Genomic DNA, 20,994 nt, shown 5'->3' with positions numbered 1-20,994 from the left:
TGTGGGTGGTTCACGAAGAAAAAAGGAATCACATAGGAACTGTTCCCACTTCCTGTTTCGGATCTTATATAAAGCGAGCGCATGCTTTCTTGCGTTATTGCGTGCACCAGCCGATCTGGGGCACAAAAATTCTAACGAGCTTGGAAATTGATTTTGTCATCTGTGAAAAGTGTTTGTGTGGGAAGGAAAGTTGTCATGGCGGCGTTGTCGGGTCTTGTTTTGATTTCAGTATCAATGATTTGGGCGAGTTCTGCCGCACTGGATGGTGGAGGTAAGGGTTATAGAGGCAACGATTTTAACGTTTCTGTCAGGTAAAGTTTAAATTGCCCGTTGAACCTAAAACGAATGTTTTTAATTGTATTTGCAACACTCTAATAAACTAAATTCCTTGTCCAAGATAATTTATCAAGTGATAAAAGCACTCACAACTTACCATATTCCCTTTTGTATATTCAGTAAACCTCGCGGCTTTTCGTAATTCTAAGAAACAGACTCCGGCTCTGTGTTAGTGCCGTCAAATAATGGTTAACAATAAGCAGACCCAAGGTCGCCATGATCAAACGTGTATACCGGACTAAGTTTCAAGTTAACTACTTTTGGATGGTTATTCATTTAAAAGCTGTGATCGTTTTGTTTGCTTGATCCCGCAATGGCTTTGTCAGTGTCATTTTTTACCTCTGTGAAAATTGGTTGGCAAGAACAACCAGAAAGGAATGCCTTTAACACAACACAACGCAAAAAGTAATTGTAATCTGCACAAGGCAACCTTGTGTGCCCGAATGAGGTGCGACTAAATGTTAAAACTGAAGCTCGTTTGATTTACATTCTGAGTCTAAAACTGAATTTAAACACGTATTATGGACTTCACTGGAGTTCCATTTGCAATTTAACTAACCATCCACCCAAATCATTAGCATGCAACGCACACTTTCGATTTGCATTTTCAACGCCGCATTAACGTTTATAATGGGTGTAGTAAAAATACTTGACATTTAGTTTGCATACTGCACGCTATATGCGGTATGGATACGTAGAGCACTACCTGTGCTTCGTCGGCTTTTTACCTTATAAAAGCTTCTTCAAGACGAACATTGAAATGTTTGACGTAAATTTGTGCCTTTCGCTCATTTGTGTGCGACCATACAATACGTGGATAAGTTTTTATCGTTTTCGACAAGTTTCGTGAAATTTTTCAACATAGCTTGTACATTCTACTCAAATCACAAACTGATTTCACGCAACAAAATGATAATTTATTTTGTCATTTCCATAGAATGTAGAACCGTATGGTCCCAATTTTTGCGCATGGGTTTTAATGCGGCTGGGTTTCGATCTTCGCCTGGAATACGTTGGTTGTCGGTATTGAAGTTGAAGTTTGTAAACGTTTTTCAACCGCAAAATGTCAACCTTGACGTGCAACAAAGCCTACTCGTCACATTGCACCATCGTGCCTTAGAGTTACCAATTCCGACCATTTTCTTATCTTCCTCTTTATTGTGTAGTTATAGCGAGTGCCACTTGCGGGGGTGTCCTGACCCAAGAAGAAGGCGCTATCACGTCAGACGGGTATCCCAACTATTACGGCGATAATCTTGATTGCACGTGGACCATTGAGGCGACGGAGAACAACTTGATACAACTTACTGTCGACCACTTTGCATTACAACATTCCACTGCCTGCAGGTAAAGATCAAATCTACACATTCAGCAAAGAATTAGATTTTCTGGCATGTTCTGGGGCACAAGTGCTACAGTGACATTAAACCATGTTTGCTCTTTTTAGGTGCAGATCCGAAAGGGGTAAATGGGGCGGTCCGGGAAAGGGTAATTGGGGCATTAAAACGATGGGTTGGCATACAAAAGGGTGTCATAGAAAATATTTCTGTTAAAAAAGCTATAGAGGCTTTTTTCTGGCGCATGGCTAGCGTTTCTGGTGCTATGGAATACCATGGTAAACCATATATGTTCTAGTGGGAAATTGCCCCATTCGCCCCCTTGTAGACACAGTGAGTTGTGGATAGTTACCAGCTTCTTTATATACAGTAACTCTGGACATGCGCTTGGCTCTTCTCCGTACACATGCTGCATTAACTACAAAAATGTGTTCGTTGTGTAGCCAAGATTATCTGGTGATTGAGGGAGTGGACAGCTCGGCCGGTTCGTACTGCGGAAGCGCGAAGATTGGAACACTTCGTTCTGTTGGGAATGTGGTCACCTTGCACTTCGTAACCGATGCATCAACGTCTGACACCGGATTTTCCATCACGTACAAGCAAATTCCTAAGCGTACGTATGCGGTATAGAAGTTGCAACACAGATTGTTTTGGTCTTTTAAAGTATGCATTTTAGCAAAAAAAAACGACCATACAACTCGCTGTGTTCATACGTCGTTGCTTTAGACACTTTTTTGTATCTCGTGAAGGTCGTGTTTTAAAGTTAATTTTGAGACGGACACCAAATGCATGACAAAAATGAAAGGTTGCCTTTTATTGCCTAACCCTGGATCCCCGAAACTGTTTTTGACGACAAGGGGTTGTTAACTGCGGTTTAAGGCGACGAACTTTATCACCCTCCTTGGCGTCATAAAGCACCTTTGTCACGTTTTCCTTGCAGCGAATTGCGACGGCGGAGACGCCTTCTGTACCAACGGAGGAACGTGCGACGGTGACAACCTCTGTCTTTGTGACACCAGTTACCTTGGTTATCGCTGTGCTTACGGTGGGTCCCATTGCAAGGATAACTTGCACGACAATTTGCGTTATGTTTATGTGTTAAAGTATCATTTTTTGAGTACTGGTTTTTGTGGACATTGACGCGGGTATGACCTTTTGTATTGGAATGCCTGGTGTGGGGTACCGTTTAAGGACGCCTCGTTTACATTTAATGTCACCTATATTTGATTTACCTGCTCAAAGCATTTCTACCAACTCTTGCACCATCGAGCCTTCAATGAACGCGATATAGGACCAAGAAGCAATAAAACATTTAAATTTGGGGCGAAAGAAACCAAGAATGCTGTCGTGAATATTGCTAAAAACTATTTGGCAAAGATCTAACCATTCAAAGCTGTTTTTGTGAAATTTGGGAACTGAAAAGCGATGTAGACTGTGTTGACCAAAGAAGTAGATTTATGTATTTGAAATCTTTGTGTGCCACCTCGTTAAACTGCACGTGTAAATACTGTTAAAGAGAGGTTTAACAACGCCTTTAACTTGACCTTGACTTCTCTTCCTATTGTTTTCGTTTTTATTACCTAGATAAGGGCGTTGTCAAAAAATGATTTTCACCAAAAGCAACAATATAAAATCGCAGAAGTCTGTTTGGCGTCTCGGCTTCGCACGCCAATGCGGTTGCAAAAATCCCTCGTTCGTTTCGCATATCTTTAACTTCTGTCTGACACTAAACCAGAACAATACGGAAAGAGTGGAGTTGAGACGCCGGCTTCCGGTATATACACCGCTCCCTCCCCTACCTGTGTGTTGTATGGACTTGGTCACGTAGCGACGTTTGATGGCGCCACCTACCAGTTTTCCGGTACCTGCGCTTACGTCTTGTCCGGTACAGAGGACCGCACCACCCAGGTCAGTCTCCTTGTTCGTATAACTGTGCGTTTTGCTAGTTAACCTTGACTTGAACACTAATGCTATGTCATTATTCTGTATATTAGTCTTGAATGCGTTAATTTGAATAGCGCTTGGTTGATTTAAACTTTTCTTGAAACTGTACGTGATGTTTGTCAGGTGTTTATAATTTGGCACTCTAAAACAGCTGAACGCAATTTAGTTTTACAAGAACTGTAGCGTTCTGACAATAATTGCCAAAGGTACACCGACCTGTCGCTTGTTATGCAAGGACGTTTTTATCAGAGTAACGTGACTTAGTTTAACACCAAGTATCCTTATCGGGTTGTATGGTATCGTGTGCCTTTTCACGAAAGATATCGAGTATCGGTTTGAAAATAAAATTTATTGTATCAAGTCACCACACCCGAAACTCTGCATATACCGAAAATGCCTCAGCACACAAACGTAAACTGTTTTTGCAGATTGTCATCACGGCTAAGGAGGATTGCGGTACGGGGTCCGTGACTTGCGTGCAGGGCGTTACACTGTATTCCGGCTCCGTAAACATAGTTCACGTAGAAGAAGGCGGTGCGGTTACCTTCGGCGATATGTCGTAAGTTTTGTTCAAACATGGGGCATGGAAGTCTACTGGTTCACGGAGGGGATAAGCCTTATATTGGGAAATAATGATAAGCCTGATAATGATGCTGATAATACTGACCGCAGAAAAAACAATTCTAAGAACTAAGATCAATGCTTTGTTTGACAAACGCCCTTAAAGTGGGGATAGCGAGTACCCGAAATCCTACCAGGGTTTACGACGTCATGGCATTGTTATGTTTGCTGTTTGAACCAAGTCCGCAGTACCGGATGACTCAAGATAATTTGACGGACATCGATGAAAAAAAAATGTTTTCTTTCATCTTCTTGGGGCCTTTTCTTAGTACACTTGTAAAGAATACGTACTTCCCGTTGCGTCATTTATCACTTAATCCCACCAAATCAAAATATTTGGCTATTCATCCTCCATACGGCATGCGCTGGTAACACTAACGCCGGCGATAATATTATGGTGATTTAACATTGCTGAGTGTTAAAGAAAAGTAATTCGACCTTCTCTCATTAAAAAACGTAATTTTTGAAAAACAATCATCGACAAAGGTAGAACCTATCATTATGTCATGTTTATTAATTTTGGTATTCTGCAGAGTCGGCCTTCCCTACTCCAAGTACGGCTTCTCAGTTTACGAGACCTCTGGCCACATAGTAATGACCGGCGACAAGTACGGAATCGAAATTGAAATATCGACCTTCACCATACGGTTGACGGCTCAATCCCACCTGGCTGGCAGTCTCACTGGGCTTTGCGGGGACATGGACGGAGACGCTGAGAACGAGTTCGGAGGTGAATCTTACGGCGATTGTTTTGGTTGAATGTCCTGGTGTTCAATTTAGTTAAATTGTGATTTTATTGAAATCTTGTCTGTTGTTGATCCGTTATGTACAGTAGTTACTCCCCTTTTAAAGTAATTAAGTAACAAAGAAGCGAGGAGCGCATTGATTTCGTCACAAGTACACCTGAGCAAAACATACGCCCTCTGGGACGTAGAGGTCGCCATTGGGTGACTCCATAAATAAAAAACAGAGAAACGCACCCATCCTCGTGTTTTACGAGGCCTTGAGTTTTTTCGCGCGAGTTTACGGCTGTAAAATGTGGGTCATTGGTCCCGAGACACATTGTAACTCTGTCGAGGCGGGATTAATTAAGTGAGCCTTAAACTTATGCGATCTACGACCCAGGATTTAACGCTGAGAAAACAAACGTCCCGCGATGCTTGAAAAGCCACCGGGAGACAGCTCAAACAACGTTGAAGTGTCGCAGTCCGGACATAGTCAATATTTGCCCGGGAGTTTTTGCCGAAATCTGCGAACTGTCTATAGAGAAACGTCAAGACAATTCCTAAAGTTCAATGAGACACCTAAGACTTTGAAAACATGTTTTTAATCATTAACAGGATTAAACCACCAAACTTTTTGTGTTGACATAGTATCCAGTGTACGTGCTGTACTCTATTTTTTTTGGACAATGCGCAGTGTTTTTTGCTGAAACTGTGTATAAAGGGCATTTTACCAAGGGCATTGCTTCTATTTTGTTCTGTGCAGTACATTTAATGTTGGACACATGCCGAAAGAACAACAACAAATAACTGCACAATTTCGTGTTTACATATGATAAACAAAGTCCGCCTTGTTGATACTGTCGAAATTCACATAAATGAAACATTAGTGTCTTCTTACAAATAGACATTAATCAACCACTAACGGTCGAGGTTAAAACAGAAACTAATGTTCGTTTAACATGTATGTGCCGGTGTGAACGAACACCTCCAACAAGCCGTATTTTACGACCGCAAATAGAGGCATAACGATACAGTAAGTAGGCGATAAACCCCTCAACTCCTCGAGAACAACTGCACAGAACAACGAATTATACGAGCTTCGTAGTTTAGGCAACTGCGAGAACTTCTCGGCATCGGTTAACCCCACCCATCATTGTGTTGTTCATTACCTTCCTGTTTGCTTTCTGCAGGAAACAGGGTTCCTAAAACTCGTTTTGACGCAATCAAAGTAATCCATTTTTTAGCCTAAATTGTTATGTGGTCGTTTTTTAACTTACTTTATTTCCTCCCTTATTTTAAACAGCGTAATGAGCACAAATATCAAACTTGTATTATTTTTTGCTTCAGAACATGGGACAAATTTGCAAGGATTCATCGATGCCTGGCATTTACCCTTATCAGAGAGGACTTGCGCTGCATTTACCGCGACACCGGATATCTGCAATAGTCAAGTAAGTAGCAGTTTTGTGTTTGAAGTCACAAACGTTGCCGCTCCGATAGGTCGTTTGCCAAGTTTGGTATTGTTTGTGTTTGATTAAGTCGCAGGTTATGGATAAAGTTTGCCAGTTACGTAGAAAACGAAGAGTATGCCAATAAGTCTTGATTGTATTATCTGTGTAGTGTTAGTTTTAGTGACGAAACGTACGTCATAACTATTTCGAATCACTCGCAAAACTCCCCAGTATTCAAACTGTCGGCCTTTCAAAGAATATTCCATACCCACACTATGTCCTCGAGCCTGCGTTAGATCATAATACCACAAAATGTGGGGAAATTCCACCCTCTTTCAATCTCTCCTCGCCGAAACCGCAGGAAGCAACGGTCGTTTGCAACGTCATCTACAGCGACGCCTTCGCAACTTGCCGTGGCAACATCAGCGTTGAGTCGTACTATGAAGATTGTCTGAGCGATGTGTGCCGCTGTGGGGTAGAGTACAAGGAAGGGTGTCACTGTGCCGTGGTGTCGAAGTATGCGAGGTATTGTACGAAGGCTGGATTTCCTGTCGACTCTTGGAGAACCCCGACCTCTTGCGGTAAGATTATCTACAGTTTTACGGTACTGGTGATTATCGTTTGTGTTTGAGCCTAGCATAAAGCATGTAAACCTTGCATAAAGTAACCATTTAATAATTGGTAATGAATTACTTGTCAAAAAACGTTCAACAGTTAAACAGTCATGACTTAAAACATATATCGGGTTAATCTCCGTTTTGCAACCACTATCGACTAAAAGTTTTTTTTTTATCATAATTTGCCAAAAATGGCCGATATGATGTAGCTGCAAACAATTTTAAAACGCAAGGAATTTAACTTCTCTGCGTATACTTAAAACTGCTGTGCTTTCAGGGCAAACTTGTCCCGCCAATCAGGAATATTCCGAATGTGGCTGCCTGGCAGTTTGCAGCGACCCCAAATCCGGCGACTGTGGGACCGACTGCCTTAACGGGTGCCAATGCCCATCAGGTGACAGTCTATAACTGTGCAGTCATGTTATGCAAAATATAATGAAACGAACCATTAAGTGGGCTTGACTTTATTAAAGTACTCCGTTCTCACGTAATACTAAGCGAACGCGCCTTTTTCGTCATGAAAATTTCATAAATATATTTCTCTTTATGATAAGATTTCAGTCATATATCACTACATGTAAAGTGTTTATACCGCGCCTTATAGAGAGCACTCTTAAACGGGAAATTTGAAGATACCCTCTTGAACTTTGCAATTTAGACACCGAAATGTAGATACAGCTTGGTTTTGGTTTGGGTGTTTCCTGTTCGAAATCAATCTTTTGGTATCGGTTCACTTCAAATTTGCTTGTCTAAAAAAAAAGAACTACACACCCACGCATGTGGGAGTGGCAACCGCATGTTTACAAACATCTTCGTGGCGACCTTTGCACCCGAAACAACGCTTTAGTAAAATTGGCCGCTCTCTCTTTGAAATATTTACATTTTTTCTTGAAATGATGTATTGTTTATTATCCCTGCACCACAAACCTCACTGCTTTTGACTGACCTTCCTTCATCCATTACAGTTTCCAGGTTAATTTTTGTTTATTTTAGGTTTGTTTTGGGACGGCAGTGCGTGTGTCGCCCAAAGTCAGTGCCCCTGCAATCACGCGGGACAATCTTATGCCCCTGGTGAAACCATGAAACGGGGATGTGACACATGGTAAGAAAGGTTTAATAAATGTTCTGTATGGCGTTTATTAAACTGACAATTAAACGTCTCAACCAAGTGATTGTTTTTCCATAATGTTCAATTAAAAAAGATTTACATGGCATAACAGGCTCTTTAAATAAGAATGCATTTTATTCCAGTACTTGTGAAGGATCGATGTGGTCGTGCAAACCGTTGACAACATGTCCAGGTTTGTAAAAAACAATCTTCGTTGATACCAAAATCCTGTAAAAAACAATTGGCTCCGTCAACAAATTTAACTCCCGTAAATGGGTGTTGTGTAATATTGAATATCGAATATCGTAATTCTCTATCCAGCAACTGCTCTTGTGATGGGATTCGGCAACGTGAGGACGTTTGACGGCACCTGGTTCGACTTTCCCGGCGCCGAATGTCAATATCTTTTTGCCGAAGACTTCGTCGGTTACACTTTCACCGTTTACATCAGCATGGATAAATGTGGCTTCGATTCAATGTACTCATGTGTCAAGTAAGTTTTCTAGTCAAGTCGATAGAATTCTAGACTATAGAGCATCTTTGGCAGTTCAAACATCTTAGGCATAAATTTTTAAAACGTCAGATTTAAATTCAATAATTTTTCCCGCTTTCGGTTCTGAATTGTAAACAAATCTGGTTATGAAATTTCACACAGAAACGCAATTTCATGCGATTTATTGAACGATTAAGTTTACGATATTTCACGACCACGACTCAATAAACGCGTAGCCGGGCACCGGCAACCTCGAGTATGAGTTACCACTTGGTAGTCTTAAAACAAACAGAATAGTTTACGAAGTCCGGGCAGAGAAGATTGAGTTTAAGTAGTTTCTGTAAATTGACACCTTCGCGAAATGAGGAAGTTGTAAATCGTTTTATTGGACAACAAAAACGAAAAAACGTTTTACTGCACCTTATAAATTTTAGTGTTTTGCTAATGACTGTGTCCAAGACAATAAACTATCCTTCCTACTACGTCAATGCGATGAGGGTCTTGACACCACCGAGTTTTTGTGGTCTGAAATGTCTACCAACGGTTCCGGCAATTACGACTCAAAGTATGCGCTGTATTTACAGCTGTAAAGACTATGAGTTTGTTACGTTCAACATTTCATTATCTGCCTACAATGCATACATCCTGTGATTTGCGAATCCATACGACGATGTCAGTTATCAATTCTAGTTTTATGACTTTTATTTAACTTGCGGAAAGCTTCATGTTTATCTGTCTCAAGCCAAACCCATTGTCTAGGAGCATAAAGGTGATCGCCAGCGACAACGAGCACTCTTACTTCCTTGTTCTTGGCAACGACGACTACGTGAGCGTCCAAAATGATGTTGAAACAACGTTGCCAGCCAACAGCGGTAAATCGCGATTACAACTTCGACCTTAATTTATCTCTGCAAAGCAGGAGTAACCGGCACATATTGTATTCTTTGATGTGGCCGTTTAGAAGACATGGCATTTGACCAGCAATGATTAAAGAAAAAGAAACCTTTCTACATCGACCGTTTGTGAACGACTGTTATTTTGACAAATTCGTAAAACACCAAATATGCCTAGATTTTCTTCAATGAAAAAATTTTGAGATATCATTTTAACTAGTCCTCTGATTGTGCGTTATTTTAGGATCAATATAAGCCCAATCCTCTTGCACAGGTCCGATCCACGCGTATAAAATATCGCACATATATACTGAGATATCGGTCGGTACAACTGGAGTGAGAATCCTATGGAGAGACGGAACTGTGATCATGACATTGCCTTCAACCTACGAGGGTAAGAAGTTAGCTTTGTTTCTTGATTTGACAGCACATGGCTACATGGCAGTATATAAGAAAATTGTTTCTGTATTTTTATGGTTGCATCTCTACAGGTGCTAGCTTGGTAGCTGTAGTATGTTCTTATTTAGAGCTTAGGGTGGACAATGCCATGTTATTTAGATCCAAACACACTGGGGTAATAAATACGGCATTGTTGGACGTTCCATGTAAAAGTTACAAACACACACAAGCCTCAGTTTCCTTAACGTTGTCTTTTTTACGGTTTGCAAACCCTTATTACTTCTTTAGTTACCGATTATGTCTTCGTCGTAGCAATCTAATAATTTCTTTAGGCAAAGTCCGGGGCTTAGCGGGAGACTTGAACCGCGTGACCACCGACGATATGACTGCTAAGAACGGCGAAACTGCGTCATCGCTTATGTTTGGAAACTCGTGGAAGTATCCGAATTCTTGTCCCGACGTAACCACGAGTCCTACAGACCCTTGCAGTGCCGACCCCGTTCGAAGTAAGAAGTTTTATTGTACAAAATCTTAATGTAAACAAATCTGATTATTCATCATGAACGAATTATGACACAGAATGCTATAGGGAGTAACTAAATACACAAATGTTAAAGGATGATAGCGTAAAATGTGTATTTTTTCATTAAACTAAAATTTCTTGCACTACGTATACCTTTGGTGCCAAAAAGCACACTCTTCGGAGCATGTTTTAATATATATACATAGTCATTACACAACAAAGTACATTTTACACTGTTATCCATTTTATTTATAAACTTTTATATGCCGTAAGGATGAAATATAAATATTCTATATTCTCTCAAGTAATTTTTGTGCAATAATCTAGGTCAGTCCTAATAATCACCATTGATGTTGTTGCTTTTTGTAGATACCCAAGCTGAAGAGACCTGCGATATACTAAAATCCTCAGCTTTCGAGGAATGTCGTCGCCATGTTCCGTACGAGCAATATTTCACCAACTGCAAGAAAGCGGTGTGCGCTTGCGAAGACGGGGTCACCAGTTGTGGATGCAAGGCGTTGGAGGCCTACACTGTGGCGTGCCTGGCTGCCAACGTGGCGGTAGACATGACAGAATCCGTCTGTAGTAAGTGTACAGTTTAATCCCGCGCAAAGCTTTTTTAACGTTTTACAAATGTAGACTTTTACTTCAGAACATTGTTTACGATTTCATTACTAAGTCTTGCTATGACATAATGATGAGTAACATGGTCATTTGTCTCGCTAGAGTTTTACCGTTTATGTGCATTCGTTATACATGACACGAACACTGCTTTTTATAGCAACATAGAAGCCGTAATTCCTAAAGAGAACGTTTTAAATCAAGTCAATGTATCTGCATAGTTCTTGCACTTGACTTATTCGTTAACATTTTTTAAAGCTCTAAAGGGCTAGTTTATTTAAACGAGGTTAAACATTTTTTTTTGTCTTTTTCTGCAACCAATATCGTTTTATTTAGACTATGAGTGCCCTGTGAAGCACACATATCAAGCCAGCACAACAAGGTGCGGTAAAACGTGTCGAGGAATTTCGGGCCACGAATACTGCTCATCTGATGTGTTGGTTACAGGGTGCAACTGCCCCGATGGTATGCATACTCTTCTATCTATTGAGATTTAATGCAGCAGAATTACCGTTGATGGGTCTTATTATTCCTCCAGATTACCTTTGATTCACCCAAATTTCTTAACTATTGCAGCCCTACTGGTAGAGAAGAACTCATTTAACTTATAACGATTATTTTTGCAGATTTATATCTTTCTAGTGATGGCAGCTGTGTAACCAAGAACTTCTGTCCTTGTTACCAAGAAGGCGGGACATGGATTGCTAACGGCCACCAAGTGTCGCCGTCTCCGGATAGAGTGTGGTAAGTTGTAACCTCAATATCTGGGCAGGTGATTGGCAGCATTGGTCAAGCGCCCCACCCATATGCCAAGAAGGAAACCTGATCGGGCCAGGATGTCCTGGGTTCAAATCCCGGTGTGGTAAAAAAAAAAAAAAAACTTAAATATCTGATCCGTTGCGGTATAAAAATAAATATCTGATGTCCCTTATCATAATAGCACACTTATATCAAGATAGCACAAGGTATAATGTTATTTATTGTTTACAGCACCTGCCTTTCTGGAAGCCTACAGTGTCCCATAGGTAGGTTTAAGTATCAGAGTATTGTAGAAGATTAAAATAAAGTGTTTGTAAAATCATCAGCCTGAATATCAAACGCTTGTAACAGTCTTGATAAACAACAACTTATTTTCACATTACAATTGCCCAACTTATTGATTCCTTCTTGTTGGTAGCTTTCCCAAACAACGTCCCTGAGAACATATTATCAAAAAAGCGTTTATGCTGCTGTGTGTTAGACAAACTTAACTTCTGTGAATCCCAATAGCGCTTGGTATTCTTATGCTTTACGTTTTGAACAGATGCGGTTTTCAGTATCTTGCTTGAAGAATGCGGTGAAGACGAGGAATTTATCGACTGTACCAAACTGCCAGCAGGAAAACTTGGAGCTGAATGCGCTCCATCTTGCGATTCAGGGAATCATAGTTGCCCTGCTACAAGCTGCGAATCTGGTATGTCCACATGCGTTTCCCTGCTTGAAATGAATTATCGGTCAAAACACCGTGTCGACAAGCATGCACACAAGAATTGATTAGGTCTCAGGCGATTGACAGAGTTAAATCGATAACCACGTCCACAGCACTCATATAACCATGTAAACAATGAAAAAATATTAACTTCCCGACTTGGGGGATCTAAGTAGTCAAGAGAACACACTCAATGTATTGAGTTAATGTTCAATTAACATTATCTCGGGGCTGTAAAAAATGACGATCAGTTTGTTTGGGCACGCCCAAGGACGAAACACAAGGTCACAAACTCCACATGACCCGTTCTCCTGGGCAATACACAAGGCGGTTTATAAAGTTTTCTTTGTTACTGCTGCTTTATAGCAACATCGCAGTCTTTGCGGCCAGGTTGCAAAATTTTCCTTGGAGGGTGCCATGGCAACAAAGGTCGAACGGCGCGCTGTAAAAGGTCAACACCTTGTTTTTCAGTCGTAAAAATAGCTTCCTGACCTGCATAAAATAATTGACCTCGTTCCAATAGTCGTTAAGGGTATTTGCGAAAGTACGTTAAGGCTGGAGTAAATTTTTAGGGTGTTTTAAACTTTAACTTCAAGTGAATCATTTGTCACTGGAGGTCCGTTAAGGAGATCTTGTCGAGCAACCACAAAAATTTTGCAACTTGTTTTCAACTTCATATTGCACAGACCAAGTTGAATAAATGTCGGGTAGTTTTTTATTCGCAATACATGTGTTGTCACAAGAGACATAGCCAGAAAATACGCTTGCGTTTTGCATTCAAACCATGGCTTACCAGCAACCCTTTCATTTTCTTATTTTCATCTTCATAATACGTTTTGTCAATACCTACGACGATCACATCTTGCCTACAAGTTACGTTTCATTTCAATACATGGTAAATTAAAGAGTTAACCTGTAGAAAGAAACAGATGATTAGGGACAATGGAAACCTATTGGAAAATTTGTTCCAACAGGTTGCAGATGCAAAGATGGGTTCGTGCGAGATGGAGATGTCTGCGTTAGACCAGAGAATTGCCAGTGTTCGTTGGGTGGAGTCAAATACCCCATCGGAGCTGTTGTTACTGAATCCTGCAGAAAAATGTAAGTTTTCAAACCTAACTGTCAGATTTGCAATGATCAAAAGAGCTCATAGGGTATGACGATTTTTCGGTCCCGACCACAAATCGATGTCAGCAATTCTCTGCGCATAGTTGATCAACAAAAAATTGTCCGTGGAATATGTCATGGTTTTGGTGGTATAATAAACACAACTTGAAGGCCGGACCATAAAAATAATGCTTACTTTAAACCGGAGAACTATTTATTTAAAACTTTAAATAATCAATGCAGGAATTGTGGACCCAATTCCGAATGGATAGTGAACGATGCAAGATGCTACGACGAGTGCACGCTTTCGGGTGGAAGATTCTATCGCACTTTTGATGGCAGGGACTACGTTTTTAACGGCGACTGTGAATACGTGATGGCCACCGACTACTGCTCGACAGACAGCATTGCGAGCTATACATACGACGACTATACTTACGGAGTAAAGATCAAAAGCCACGACTGTCCAGGATCCAACCAGGCCATGTGTCTCACTACCGTCACTGTGATAGTCGGGGTAAACAAGTTTGTCAATTCCGTATTAGGTTAGCCTTATCGAATGGTTTTGCAAAGTCTATTTTAAACAGTTTAACAACGCAGTAATGTTTCAAACAATGGCATGATTGTCAGAACCGCAAAACTGCGCAGATCCTTACTTGGCGATCAAAGCTATCAAGTTCAAACCTCACCGGGAGCTTGATTATTCAAATCTCACTCCGACTTGTCGGAAAAAAGTGGCTGATCCAGCTAGGCTGCAATGCCTGAGTTGCGAAGCCTGTAAACCTCTTAAACAGTTTAAGGTGTTTTTTTGTTTTGATGGAATATACTGGGCACCTATCAAGAGCTGTTACGATTACATGTTTTCAACATAGATTCAGTTTGGTTTGTTATCTTTGTGCATTTTTTTTAAGAATTACGACCCGCAGAAACCAGCAACAGAGCATAAATCGGCGATTTAATCTCATGTTTTCAAAATGTCTTTATCAGTGTTATACGAAAAGAAAAGGAAAAAACGAAATATTTTAAATATTTATCGTGTTATCCGTTCATTAAAACAATAACTTTCTTCATCACAGAAATACGTATTTACGTTGGATGAAACCGACGAAGTCAAAGTAAGCGTTGATCCATATCGGAAGGATAATGCAAATATAAACTCGATCGAGGCGTCAGCAACAACCAGGGGCAGTTACGTTGTCATTGATAGTGACGTCGGACTTCGGGTCACGTGGGATAAACGCACAACAGTGTACGTGGAACTTGCGAAGAATCTAAAGGTAAATTTTGTTGAACATCGATGTTTCGTTGAGAACAATATTGACGGATTTACCCATAATCCTGAGAATACAGAGACTGGCCTTTAAAAAACTAATCACATGTTGTGAAACTAATCACATATTGTGGCGTGCCTGCTACAATATCAACAGCAAAAAAACATGCCAGTTATGGCTGATATAAGCATTTTAGTGAGATATCTTCATAAAGGCTCTAGCAAATAATAAAGAGAGCAAACTGTATAATTCAGTCCTCCGCCACCTGTGGTTTGTGCGGCAACAACGATGGTGACGCCAACAACGACTTGGAGAAAAGTACCCGTGACGTCACTACGGACGCGATAGAGTTTGGCAACAGCTGGAAGGTGTCGCCCTATTGTCCTGACGTCATCAACGCAACACAAATAGAATGCGGCAACAAGTTGGCATGGGCGGAAAAGCAGTGCAACATTTTACACACAGACTTCCTTGAATGTCATTCGAAGGTGTGTGTAGAGTTGTTGTCGGTCCTTTTATAGTGGGTAAATTTGGGCATAAATTTGGGTATTGTCCTTAAAATTGCAAAAAGCATAATTTACTCGATTTGTAGACCTTAAAGTTAGGTGAATTAGATGGCAGTTGTTTTTGTATTTGCACGTATAAGTTTAAGTATCAATATATTAATCGGACAAAACAGTGTTTAAATGTGAATAAGTTTTTTTTGGTAACATTTTACGGGTCACCATTTTCTAGCTCTTTACACACAAGTACGTCATTCTACAACTCGATAGACGCGTTGCTGAGCTGAAACCACTCGCTAGGCCCCCTTTCGGAATTTTACACTTGTTTTAAATGTTAGGTGTCGCCAGAATATTTCTACCAGAAATGCATTGAAGAATCGTGTTCGTGCGATGCCGGTGGCGACTGTGATTGCTTCTGTGCCAGCGTGGCTGATTATGCGTACGCTTGTGGGACATTTGGAATCACTGTGCATTGGCGAAACCAAGACATTTGCCGTGAGTCGAAATATACGTTACTCTCTGTAAATGGAAGCGAATTGTTTAATGATGCCCATACTTCTGCTGTAATAGACTGTAAAGATATGTTAATTTCTGCACTAAATTAATGGTAGCTGGAATTTTGGAAATTAGGATATTTTGACGCAAACTCTTCTTGTAACGCTCTCTTTGCCATTTTACACGATTTCCACAAATAAACACTTTGCAAACGTGGCATATTATAAAAACAAAAAAAATATAAAAACAGACCCGGAGAACAGTTTGAGGCTGCATTTTAATGCCTTTTGTCCTTTCAGCCGTAATGTGCGAAGCTCTGAACACCGACGACGATTGCTTGTGGAAATACGAACCTTGCCCTCCGCCTTGTCCCAAAATATGCTGCGCTGAGTGTCTTGAGGGCTGCTATGAAGGCTGCTACCCAGAGTAAGTTGCAGGAAGATGTCATTCATTGACTTTTTCTGTTTCCCGGAACAATAGTGTTTTGCCCATCAGTTTTTTAACCTGGCTTGTTATTTCAGGTGCAAAGAAGGATTGTTGTACGACCCGAAGACACAAACGTGTGTCGATCCTTCAGTGTGCAACTGTACAGACATAAGTAAGCTTAATCACCAAAATCATACCTTTATAAGATCGCCCTCTGTACAATTTCATAAGATTGCGTTTTTTCTGTAAAACTTTTTAGGTAAGATATTCCACTTTCAAATATTCAAAATGCAACTAATCTATATGATTGAGGACCGCTGTCGTAATGCTTATTCTTCATACATTCTGCAGATGACAAATGCGACGAAGGGTACGTTGAAGTGTGCGAATGGTCGCCTTGGATCAACAGCAACTACCCGTCAGTGCTAGCAGGCGGCGAGTTCGAACTCATAGACAAAGTGGATCATTACACAAACTCCTGTGATATACGGAGAGGTATCGAATGTAGAAGCGCTCGCGACCACAGTGCCGACTTGCAAGACCACGTGTCTTGCGATGTAAAGGAGGGCTTGGCTTGTCATATTATTGACCAGGTACGAAACACTGTGTTGGTAGAAGAAGTTAAGTTTATTTTTTTGTAATTTTGTTTCAAGTCGTATGTTGATTCTGTTGTCTGTTATACACAATGTAGGCAATATGATTGCTTTTCATTGTGCATTGATTTGTAAGGTTGGAGTGCAGCGTGCAGTATAAATAGGAATTAATTTTAAATGATTAATATATTTTTTCTATTTATATTTTATTCCTTATTTCATGAGACTATGATGTCTCTTTTATATTAGTATTATATGTAAAATTACGCGTAATACAGATAGAATATCACATGTAAAGTGTTTCACATTCGCTGTTAATAGTGCTTAAATTTAATCGGTTTAGGTTATATGTTGTCATTTGCTGTCAGTGGCAGGTAAGCGTGAGTCTAACACGCCTCTTAAATCTGATGACCTCGGTTCTAAACTACTTTCTTGGTTTACTATAAACATAACTACAAATACCCTAAACACAAAAACTATGTGCAGGATCCGCCTATATGCGACGACTACGAGATCAGAGTCAACTGTTGCATCTGCGAGCACAAATGCGCACATGTTGTATGTCCGCCAGAACCAAGTTGCGAAATGCACGAAGAAATGCAAACGTCTGAGGGAGAATGTTGTGAGGAATACAATTGCATGTGCGTCAGATGTGTCCATAACCACGAAATCAAGGTAAAAAATGTGTTTCGAATGCTTATTGATTCGATTGAGAAAAAAAGCAGTCTTATTGTGCTTGCCCTGTAATTCCTGTGAACACATGGTTGGGCGCGCGGTTGTGACATCACTTCAGTTACTTTGCGTTTATAACTTTCAGTTCTCTGCATGTCAACTCAAGCCCCAAAACCGAATGTTTACACGATTGAAGTATTATTTTAAACAGTGTTTGCTCATTTTATGGCCACGTATTTATCATCACTCTGCATGATCGTATGCTTCAACAAGACAAACAACATATTATTTTCCATGAACAGGAACCGGGCGACGAGTGGCAGGAGAATTGCACTGTGTTTCAATGCGTGCCGGATGGTAACGGATGCTTCAAAGTAACATCGGGTCCCGCTGGCTGTCCACCACCACCTGTAGTAGAATGTCCCTACTATGCAAAGCAGATCGTTACCAAAGATCCGGACGAATGCTGCTCCGGCATTGAATGCGGTATACTGGTCATTGTCATGCAATTTGTAAACACTGCACTAGAAAATTAGACGTGTTGTTTTGACACTGCTACGTGTTGAAATGACACACTTCTGTGTTGCCAAACGTGTTGTTTTATAAGCACCGAGTGAAAACAACACGCTTGATGTGTATTTCTAACACGGCGGTGTGTGTTTTAGCGTTAAAATCTGCAAACAACACGTGTGTTCTTTGGAAACAACACGGCAGTTTCTGGCAAACGTGTTGCAAATTTGCATAATAACACATCAACGTGTTATATGCACTATTGTTAGCAACACGCTTTCCGTGTTGTTATCAGACATCTATGTTTGCATAGGATATTGACAGTCAAAATTCGAAGGCTGGTGAGAAGATAAATTACTAAAGAAGTGTTTTATATTGCATATCAATATTTCTATTGAAGTAAGTAATGGCGATGGGAAATGCCCAACATGTATTCCTCTGTCATAATGTATTTTAAATTACGTCATAAAGCAAGCAATCAGTAAAATGCATTATTGCTGATTTTACTGCTAAGCACAGTTGTATGCGCAATTGCTAGTGTATAATTAAGAGCGTTTTGAGTTAGATATTATCAAACTATACTCCTATCGTTTTGGCATTGCGAGTAAAATTTAGGTTCTCTCACCCACGTTTCGAAAACGCACAATCCGAAACATGGAGATCCGCCCATTGTAAGTATAAATTAATAACTACCTATCTTATTTGTCCATTATTTCTAAACGTAAATTAACTGTATTAATACAATAACATCTTGTAATGTCAGATTGTTATAAACTTGGAAGCTGAGAATTTTTTGGACTGTGTAGACAAGGTTTTATTTACACCTTACCTTGAAAATATTTCGGCGGGAATTTCATGGCGAAATGTTTCAAATCAGCTTGCCAGGTTGGCTTGTTAACTATGTTGTTTTAACTACAAGGGTAAGTCGTGCCACTTCGTTTTTAGCTATGTTAAAATGTGTATTTTGTCATTTTTAATATGAGCTGTTTGGTTTGCAAAATTATTTTAGGTTATATTGTATAAACTAGATCCTTGTATACTGTTGATCAACTTGTTGCAACACAAATTGTGGATTAGATGGATCACCCTGAGGTTAGTTAATTAGTTTCAAGCACTTTATCAACATGTGTGCTTTTTTAGCATGTGCTTTTATTCACTTCATTAACAATTGCATGTACAATAAACCAAACCTCAGGCACTTTAAAACATACATAACAATAAATGTTGTGCAGATGTTATTTTTGTTGTTGAATGTTTTGTAGATTGTCTTACTTGCTGGTTTGGGTCTGATACCAGAAGAATATGTTGACACATGAAAAGTAATGTTCAGTAAGTATTGTCATTTCTTATCAAAGTAACAAATATAGCATTTTTGTGTTCTGTATTTTGCCTTTGCCCTTCGGCAAATAAAATTTTTCAACAACAATTCTTTTTAGGTTAATTAATGTTGGGGTGGACAACATGAAGATACAAAGGAAAAAGTAATATCAGCAAGCATTCTACTGCCATTTTTGTTCCGACGAAGGTAAATATTTTTTTTATTCACAAAACAATAAGTTAGTTTTGTAAGTAGTATGTATGAAGCCGCTTACAAAAACAAGTTACTGAAAATGCTCATTTTGTGGTAGCAAATTACTATATGGCATTCTTGTTTTTCATTAATTCGCATATTCGAAGGCTGAAAACATGTTGGTGATAATTTATATTCATACATTGACTTTGCAAGGCAAAGTTATATTGTTGTCTCAATTTTGACATGGTTTTAAAAATAACTAATTGTGTTAGTGTCAATGCTATATTCATATATTTTATCTTATGCCTATTTATTTTATTTTCAGAATGAACAGCCCAAGATGCTAGCCCATGCTTGTATTGTAATCAATACAAATAATGCTGGGTTCATTTGACCGATGTCCATTGCTGTGGATACCTCTATATAAAGTAAAGCTACCAAACATATTTGCTTGGTTGACTGTTCATTATAGTTTGATTTTGTTGAATCATGGTACTTTGCAGCCATAAAATGTTTTCAAAGTTAACATAGTTGAAGTTAATGCCTTCGACAAAATTGTAAGAAAACTGTTGACTTTGACATTTTGCATGTTTAACATAAAAAGGTGCTTGATATGTATTTCAACTACTTATGCTACTTGATGGTTTCAAATTTGGTTATAATTAGTGGCATATACACATTTTCACAGTTCTATTTGTTTTTCTGCATTTCGTTCCAGTCCTTTTCAATTGCCTTTGGTATTGTAATACAACTTGGTGCATATATAACTGTGTGGTTTAAAACAACACGCATTTCCCGTGTAATGGGCTTGTAGCCCTATACGACACATTACACGCGTGTTGTTTAGGCAGGATCGCAGATTTTCACGGCAAAACAACACGTTAGGTGTGTCACAGCATTCACAGGGAGGAACAACACGGCTGTTATGCAACACGTGTACAGTGTTGTATACGGCTACAGAATTGCCGTGTTAAAACAACACGTTTCACTTTTCTAGTGTGCGTTACACGCATGCCCCAAACAAGAATGTTTTTCTCCTTATCTTTTATACAAATACCTGTATACTGTTGGGGATTTAACTAAGCGTGTCCTCACATAACTGGGTACTCTACTTAGGTGTTAATAAGAAATCTGAAGTCTGCCAGCTTTGTCTAAAAGAATCCTTTGCGTAACAATTACAGCTAAAATATAAAGCAAGTGATGTTTTTTTACAAAAGTGTGTCGTCCTGAATATGACCCAAGTACGGCTGTCAAACCCTTCTGTACCCACCCTGAGATTGTCAACGAAATTTCCCTTGTCGATGGTTCGCTGGAGTGTGTGACCTTCAACTGCACGTGTCCTGATGACCTTACCGACGTGGACTGTGG

The 20,994-nt window shown here is 39.8% G+C and overlaps 1 protein-coding gene and 1 long non-coding RNA gene across 2 annotated transcripts; both read left to right on the top strand.

The window, feature by feature from the left end:
• The first annotated feature begins 195 nt into the window (after window positions 1-195).
• LOC145914569 (von Willebrand factor-like) lies at window positions 196-16,342 on the top strand. The gene is made up of 27 exons (XM_083002392.1): window positions 196-271; window positions 1,503-1,683; window positions 2,117-2,286; window positions 2,614-2,718; window positions 3,409-3,581; window positions 4,046-4,176; window positions 4,772-4,968; window positions 6,311-6,414; window positions 6,776-6,995; window positions 7,309-7,425; window positions 8,025-8,133; window positions 8,283-8,332; window positions 8,461-8,632; window positions 9,392-9,504; window positions 9,800-9,919; window positions 10,257-10,430; window positions 10,817-11,032; window positions 11,405-11,533; window positions 11,695-11,812; window positions 12,059-12,093; window positions 12,372-12,521; window positions 13,511-13,637; window positions 13,887-14,160; window positions 14,720-14,920; window positions 15,169-15,402; window positions 15,756-15,912; window positions 16,212-16,342. Exons 1-27 carry the CDS (start codon window positions 196-198, stop codon window positions 16,340-16,342), a joined length of 3,984 nt encoding a protein of 1,327 aa, XP_082858518.1.
• A 2,480-nt stretch (window positions 16,343-18,822) lies between these two features.
• Window positions 18,823-20,117, top strand: LOC145912923 (uncharacterized). Its single transcript, XR_014403321.1, has 4 exons — window positions 18,823-19,205; window positions 19,376-19,442; window positions 19,550-19,638; window positions 19,952-20,117. It is a non-coding gene; the product is annotated as an uncharacterized LOC145912923 (long non-coding RNA).
• Window positions 20,118-20,994: the final 877 nt, after the last annotated feature.

This window comes from Ascidia mentula, chromosome 9 (assembly GCF_947561715.1).
Source record: "Ascidia mentula chromosome 9, kaAscMent1.1, whole genome shotgun sequence".
Taxonomy (NCBI): domain Eukaryota; kingdom Metazoa; phylum Chordata; class Ascidiacea; order Phlebobranchia; family Ascidiidae; genus Ascidia; species Ascidia mentula.
Note: the sequence above shows the minus strand (reverse complement) of the source record. Positions and strands in the feature narration are given on the sequence as shown.